Here is a 7,877-nt window from a genome sequence, read left to right as displayed (position 1 = left end):
AGCAAGGGCCATGGATCAAGTTATTTTTTTTTAAAAAAATATTTATTTATTTGTTTGGTTGTAGTTGGATACAATACTTTTATTTTAATTATTTCATATGTGGTGCTGAGGACTGAACCCAGGGCCTCGAACTCTACCACTGAGCCACCACCCTAGTCCTCAAGTTATTTATTAATTGTTTTCAATGAGGCTGGTCCCACTACCTTAGATGACAATTACCCTTTCACACAGGTGTGGTCCAAGCAGTGACAATTCTGAATTATTTGATTGATTAGGAGATTTCACTGGTATGGTTCAATGTTATCCCATTTTTATGTGGATTATTAGGTAATTAATTTTATGAAATGGCAGTAGAATTTATCACTGCTTTCCATAGCATTTGTGAGGGGGGGCGTCTAAGAAATATAGAACAAGTATTTTGCCATAAATTTATATTAGAATATTTGATTACTAGAAAATATTTAAATGGAATCTTTTCTGTCTCTGTCCCCTTTTTTGGCTAATGTCCCAAAAAGTCATAATAAAATACAATGAAAAGTCATATTCCTCACTATCACTTGCAATTAAGAAGTGCTTCTGCCACCATTAGCCCTTATAAACATCTCAAGAATACAGAGTACTAAAAACGAGATGGATAAAATATCAGACTCTTGGAAACTGAGAGAAGAATTGCAAGTAGCCAGCTCCATAGTAGATATAGTGTCTGAATCATGGGAAGTTCAGAGAGACATTCCCAGAGGGGATATATTTGAGGAAATATAAACTTGCTCATGGAGGAAAGCAAGGTCTAACCTGGCATGGGAGGCCCAACTTGTCACAGTCCAGAGTTAGCTCCTTGGACTTTGTGTTGTTCCATCAAATGGAGAAACCCCAGTTCAAGTCAATAAATGGAGATCTGGGAGCTCTTTCATTTAAGGTATTTTACTTAAGGATTCTGCTGCCACTATTTTATTTTAATGTTCTCTAGGTTTTGTTTACTTTTTATTTCTTAGTCTGCTTTTCTGCAGTGGAAGCAAATATTTTCCTCCCTTATGACCATGTTCTTCTCATAAGAAATTTATTCTCAGTAGGCAGCTAATAAAAATCCATTCAGCATTTCTCTTGGTTATTAGTTTTTATTTTGGATGATTTGGTTGATGTTATTTTAAAATCCTTTGGTGTTTATCCCCTCCCTCATACATATTCTATGAAAGAGATATTTTAAATATCTCTTATTAAGTATGTTTATAAATAGAGGATTTACATGTCTTCAAAATATCAATTTCATGATCTGCATTCTGATAATCCTAGTATATTTGTTTTCACTTCTCTCAGTAGGGAATTAAAAACTAAAATAATGTTTGAGATGAAAAGCTTTAGTTTGCTCTATGGAGTGATTAAGAAATTCAGTGATTTGGATATCTATCTGGGGTGGGAAGGAGTGAGAGCCGTTATGAATCCAGGGCATTTTGACAGCAGATTTAAAGTAAAACAGTTATTTCTCCCAAATCCCTAAGACCTGCTCCCCCATTGCCTGGCATCTTGGTTCTCCTGAACTTCCCCACATTCTATCTTGGCACAGGTGGAGTCCTGGTTGCTTGGTGATGTTTGGCTCAGTCTTAGCTGTTTAATATGCTGAATATCATCTCTTGGTAAAAAGAAGAGGAAGAAAATACTACTTGGTTGGTATTCTTGAGGTTCCTCAAGGGAATCCTGGAACAACACTGGGCATCCTACTAATAATGATTAACATTTATTGAGAAATGTTATAAAAAAATATATATTCTTTCAAAACTTTTAACAAACCTATGCTGTAGGTATCTATTACCTCCACTTTAAAGATAAGGATCTGAAACCCAGGTTTAAGTTATTTGTCCAAAGTCATACTAGTTATAAGTAGTGCAGTTAGAATATGAACTCAGGCTGACCCCAGAATCTGTGTTCTTCTCTAATCTGCTCATGGCTCTGACCTTCTGTGAGTCTCTAAGCAATAAACATTTATTGGGCTTCTACTGTCTAGAAGGCTGTGCAAAGCCATGTGGGTGAAATAAAGAGGAATAAGACCTACATTGTGTACTTGCAGAGTTCTTTTTCTAATAAATTCAGTACAGTTTCCCACATCTCCTCCTACACTGTCCTGATCAAGAGCCCCATACAAACCCCTTCCCATATCAGGGAGACCATTTAATGATCAAACTCCAGAGGAAACATTTGGTGTCCAGGACTCTTTATGGTGCTCACTGAAAATCAGAAAGGCAACATTTTGGTGGGTTGCTTTCTAGGACATGGAAAATGGCTTTTTAATATGCAAAGTTTTTTTTTTTTGTATAGAGGGGGAGATTTCTAATAATGTCTTTCATAAATACAGATTAAGCTGGATCAACTTGAACTTCACCCAAATGACTCTGAATATAAAATATTTTTGCATACATACAGCCATTGTAACACATAGAATTGAGGGTAAGGTACAAATGTGTGTTTTCAGGAAAAAAACCATATGTTCTATAATTATCAGACCTAATACATAAAATCATACTTAAGATAAATAATATTGTATCCTCTAACAAATTTTCTCAGTATTATAGCATGGAATTCAATAATAGGCAAGTATTCTCCCAAAGAAAACTATATTTTACCTATTTTAAATTCCACTTTAAATTTAGTTATATTGACATGTGGGTACTTGGCCTTACAAATGGCATTTATGCAGGAACAGAATTCATGAAGTGGTCTCCAAACCTATATTACAAGGTAGAAGTGTTTTTGTTAAAAACCGAAGAGATTTTCATGGCACTTGAGAAATGAAGGCCAAAAAGTGAGAACAATTGTTTTCATCCTTGACATAAGAACTCTCCATTTCCTTAAAACCTACCCAGTCTGTGGAATCACATTTTATATACCCTGAAATATAAGAAATAGATTCTGACTTCCATTGGGGGAAATAGATAGATAAATAAATGATAATATAACATAATGGATGCTGTAAATAACATGCTATAGGAATACAAATGATAATAGCAATATTTAAAATGTTCAATTTGTTAAATTTTTAATAATGGATCAAATTCTAAGTGAAGTTAATTGTGGCTAAATGAAAACTAGATTACTTTTTAGATGCAATAGTATTAAAGAATGTGTATTTGCAGAATATACTAAACTACAAAATTAAGATAAATTATTAAAAATGTTAATTGCAAAGAGTCAGCTTCTTCCAGAACCAAACATGATTCAAATGCATTCCGGACAGTTAATAGTAAGTCAAATAATTCACCTTTGGAGATGCTGAAAAGGGAATAACTAGTTTCCCTCAATCCATCATGTGAAAAAGGGCCATTTTCCTAGAAGGATTTAGAGCACAGCTTTCATCGAGGTTGCGTTAGTTCATATTTTACTCCTGAAAACATGACCAATGAATAAAACATAAGAAACTCTGAACGACATGCTTGTCTTTAAGAAATTTTATCGGCACTTCACAAATCCTGGACCTCATTTTTCAAATGTCACTTCCTTGGTGCAGTCGTGTGTGAACCCTGCAAAGACAGAACCACTTGCTCCCCCTGGAGTTTCTATAATTGCTTCATCAGGATATCATAATTCTTCATATGCCTTTATTCCCCATAAAAAAATATGAGGTAGGTGGATACTCCCTCCTCACACTGCACAAGGGAACCCAGGTAGGCTGCTTAAAGATTTTATCCCTTAACAGCCTTGGCCTGAGAACAGCTGGAAGGTTCCTAACAAACCTGACAAAGAATGAATTGCATTTATTCATCAAGTCTTCAAAAGAGTCCCAGCATTCTCAGTCTTAATTCTTTTGACAGGACTATCTCAAGGACATTGAGTGGTCTTTACTTGGGCAGAAGTTCAGGTAGCCTTAAGAAAGAGATTAATTAATTGAACACCACTTTTCAGTTCCTGCTAATCAGGAAGTGCTGTCAAGAAGAATTAAAGTGCAATTTGTGATTATGACTTTCCTTACTTATGACACTACTTGAACTGAAACCTGGTGATAAAGGGAGGAGAAAGAACTGGACTTCAGAAGACAACTTGCAAATGATCTTGGGATCCAGTCTTGGCACAAAGGGAAACAAGGGAGGCAACTCCAAGGCTCACAGTGGAATAAACTAATATCAGTATCCAGCCAGGAAAACCGAGAACTGAAGGTGGGATGAAGTGGAAGTGAAGTGGAACAGGAAGGCCAAGGAGGAGGTTTGGAGAATACTGAGCTCAGGCCCAGGGCCCAGCTGGACCACCGGCTAGATGAGATACCACACGCTCAAGTTTGGCCTAGGATTGACTGAAATGTAAGGCTGAAAAGACCTGGGGAGAGGGGCAGGTGTGGCCTTCAAATGACATGGTAGGGGTAGAAAGCAGCATTCAATACAGAGCCTCAGGCATGAGGCTGTCTGTATCCACCTGATTGTCCCCCAACTGTACTGTGAGGTGGACAGAGCAGCAACAGCTTTACAGATAGTGAAATGAGGATTCAGAGAGGACGTCTGAATTAAGGGTCACCCAGCTGGCTGGTGGCTGACCGCACAGCCAAGAAGCTGCGAGACTCCTGCTCCCCACTAGCCTGGGCGCGTCTGGCCATGCTCTGGTCCTGGCCTCACAGGCTACAATCTGTGCCTTACTGGAAAAGAGGTTGTAGGCGCTGCTATTTTATCTTAGGAGCCTTGTCCACTGGTCAACTGCTGTGCCCTCCCTGCCCTCATTTAAGAGCCAAAGGACCAAATCTAACAGCTGAGATAGGCCTGGGGTGGGGGATGGGGGGTGGGGTGGGAATGCACAACCGGAGCGCGCTGTAAGCCTCTAAGGCAACATCAGGTGTTGCCGCCCAGGATTTCTCTGCTCTGTGTGCCTCCACCTGAGAGCGAACAAACCCAAACGCAGGTGAGTAGCCTTGACAACATATCCCCGCCCCCGCAATCTGTTCGGCGGCGCCGGTGCTTTACAAAGCCCCAGGACCATCAGCTTCGCACCGCACGGTACGCCCCTGGTGCGATCGCTGTGCTATTGTAACTTTCCATTTGAGAACAGCAAAGCCTCTGGTGCACCTGAACCCAGGCGGCCTTTTATTCTGTCCCGTCCCCCATGGACGGCATCAGTTTCTCAGGCCTCTCCCCCTCTTCTACTCCTTCTTCTCCACCCAACTCAATCCAAACGGAGAACCCTCAAAAATGGGATGGATGGGCTTCCAGGGAAGGCGAACCGAGGGGGCTCAGACATTCAGTCATTCATTCATTAACATTTTTAAGTCCCTCCTTGAGTCAGAGTGGAATAGGACAATGGTTATATTCTCGTGGTGAGATGTAAGCGCGAAAAAAAGGTGACAAGATGATGTGCTGGGACAAGTCTGAACTGTTGGGGTCAGAATTCGGTCTTAGCGGTCAATGACTTCATTAACAACGGTCCTCAGGACAGGACAGGATCGACATTTTCTCGGTATTTGCTCTCCAAGGCAATCCCTTCCCAAACCTGCCCTCTAGGCTGGGAATCGTGCCGAGAGTTAAAGGCGGCCGGACCCCACCCACTGCGTCCCTAGGCGCGCTCTCCCGTAGTGGGGAGCAGGAGGCGAGGTCTGGGAGATTCTGGCACGCGGAGGACTCCCGGACTCCGCATTTGCCGGTGTCACCCAGGCCATCACCACCCGAGAGGGGTGTCTGCTCGGCTCGGACCCAGCAGGTGTCCTGCCCGACGCTCCACGGTGGGGCGAATCCACCAAGCTCCTCCGCCCAGCACCTCCCACCACCTGCTTCGCCCCTCCTCTCTCCGCGTCGCGCGTCCTCAGTAGCAGGTTCAATTCCCACTGGGACCGGGCGCACAGCGGCCGGTTGCCCGCTCGCTCCCCCACGCCCCTACAGCAGAGTCCCCCCGGGGGCATCGGCGCGCCAGCACCGCTCCGGGGGACAGCGGCGGGCTGACTGGGCATGCTCAGGAGCCGGGAGGCCGGGCGCCGCGGGAGCCAAGCGCATGCACTCGCCGGGCCGGGCGACGGCTGTCCAGGGGCGCGGAGCGCAAGCTGCGGCTCTTGCCGACGCCCTGGCCAGCCTGGGCAGGACGCGGGCCAGGATGGCCTCCCTCACTGCTTACGGTAACGGCGGGCGGTCGTGGGCTCCCGGGGCGGGGCGGCGGGGGTGAGCAGGTGGGTCCCTGGGAGACGTCCGAACTCCCCGGGAAACTTTGGGGTTGGGCTCCGCGGGAGGGTTTGGAAGGGAGGGAGTCAGGCATCGCGTGCCGCCCTTGAGGCTGAGGGACCCATACTAGTGGGGTCGGAGGCTGCCAGTAACCTGGGAAGGGGGTATTTGCGGGAAGAGTCTGTGGAGTCCAAACGCTTCGAATTTGGGAGGGTGTGGGAGCTTCCGGACAAGGGAAAAATTCCACCCGCTCCCACAACTCAGAGGTAGGGACCAGGGTGTCAGGTCCTTTTCAAGCAAAGCTTGGGGTTGGGAGAGAGGCGTTCAGTCAGCGCTTATCTTGTCCCTGACTGACCTTGGGCAAGTTATTTAAACTTTCTGCTCCTGCATTTCTCCCATCGGGTAAAGGAGAGATGAGAAATTGTGACCCATGCTGTGAAATTTAAATAATATGCACCGAAATGTGTTTTTAATTCAAAAGGGAAATCAATTTGGAAATAAAAGTTCTATGGCAAAGGAAGGCATTCCCCCACCCCGGCTTTTTTGTTTGTTTGTTTATTATTTAGAGAATATAGATCTATATGTATACACACATATATGGCATTGTAAAATTTTGAAGGAAAACAGATTCACAGTGTGAAGGTTTGAGACAGGTAGAAATCCTAGCAAGCCTTCTCATCAACATTCTTGATTGTGTGGAAAAAGTAATTCTCTTTAGTCCTGTATCAGGCATGTTACTGAGACTTGGTTGTAGGAGGCAGAAACTTAAGAAGACAGCCTTCTTCCGCTGGCTTGCAATCAGTTGTGATAACATCTAGATTTTGGAGTTTTAAATGGGAAGGTTGTCAAAGCCTGGGGTTGGTGGGAGAGAAATTGCTGCTCCTGGGTGTAGAGACTTCACTCACCAAGCCAGAGATGTCCCTGCTCATTTTCCCCAAGGTGAAAGGGGTCAGTCCCTCTTTCTCTGTATTTAACTGTTTAGAATAATTATTTGGGTAAGCTCAGAGGATTTGCATGATGGTTGGAAACTACTAACAGATTGTAAGCAGATTACAAATTGAGTTGCCTATTGTTTTTCTCTTCTTTCTTTTTTACTCAAAGTATTTTTTGCTAGGATATGAGTTGTACCTATCCTGGACACATTTAATACTCAACCTTGTTGTTCCTGGATTACCATCTAGGGATGATTCAATATTTAGATGGTTCTTTGGGCATGTTCATGGGCAAAAGAAAAAAAAATCTATTTTTATACCTTTTCCTATCAGAGGGCTCTAACTTCTGATTTTTAATATCATTTTAGATACTGCCCTATGGATGCTATTGGTAATAGGTTTACATAATAATCCGTTTTAAAGTTTCTTGGTACCGTAGAAGCTTATATAGGCAACAAGGTAGAGAAAATGAAGTCAGAATAAGTGAAATTACTTTGAAAAGCAAATCTATTCAATAATTAAAGGAAAAGGTGACTGATAATATATATATATTTTTTGTGGCAATTAAGACTTCTCTAGGCGTCTCTTTGGAACCTTAAAGGGAACCGAAACAGATTTAAATAAAGATATCAGTCAGAAGTTGTGCTATTTTAAATATGCTTCTGATACACTCTCCTCCCTTCCCCGTTTCTGAAACCGTGAACACACTTGGCTACCAAGTACACGTTAATTCTTAAGTCTGTAGCGGTGTAACTCAAAACATGACAAGATAAGTTAGTCCATCAGGATTCTCAACCTAGTGAACAAATTAAGAAAAAGCAAATTTGAG

At 42.8% G+C, this 7,877-nt stretch overlaps 1 protein-coding gene across 3 annotated transcripts in view; it reads left to right on the top strand.

Annotated features, from left to right (window-relative positions):
* The first annotated feature begins 5,648 nt into the window (after positions 1-5,648).
* Positions 5,649-7,877, top strand: part of Ano4 (anoctamin 4) — a 384,018-nt gene continuing 381,789 nt past the window's right edge. For all 3 annotated transcript variants that reach the window (XM_078052935.1, XM_021724481.3, XM_078052936.1), the window contains exon 1: positions 5,649-6,073. In XM_078052935.1, the coding sequence (XP_077909061.1) occupies positions 5,953-6,073 (121 nt within the window). In that variant the 5' untranslated portion in view covers positions 5,649-5,952. The remainder of the gene's footprint in view (positions 6,074-7,877) is intronic.

Source organism: Ictidomys tridecemlineatus, chromosome 6, assembly GCF_052094955.1.
Source record: "Ictidomys tridecemlineatus isolate mIctTri1 chromosome 6, mIctTri1.hap1, whole genome shotgun sequence".
Classification (NCBI taxonomy): domain Eukaryota; kingdom Metazoa; phylum Chordata; class Mammalia; order Rodentia; family Sciuridae; genus Ictidomys; species Ictidomys tridecemlineatus.
This window is presented reverse-complemented; position numbering and strand designations above follow the sequence as displayed.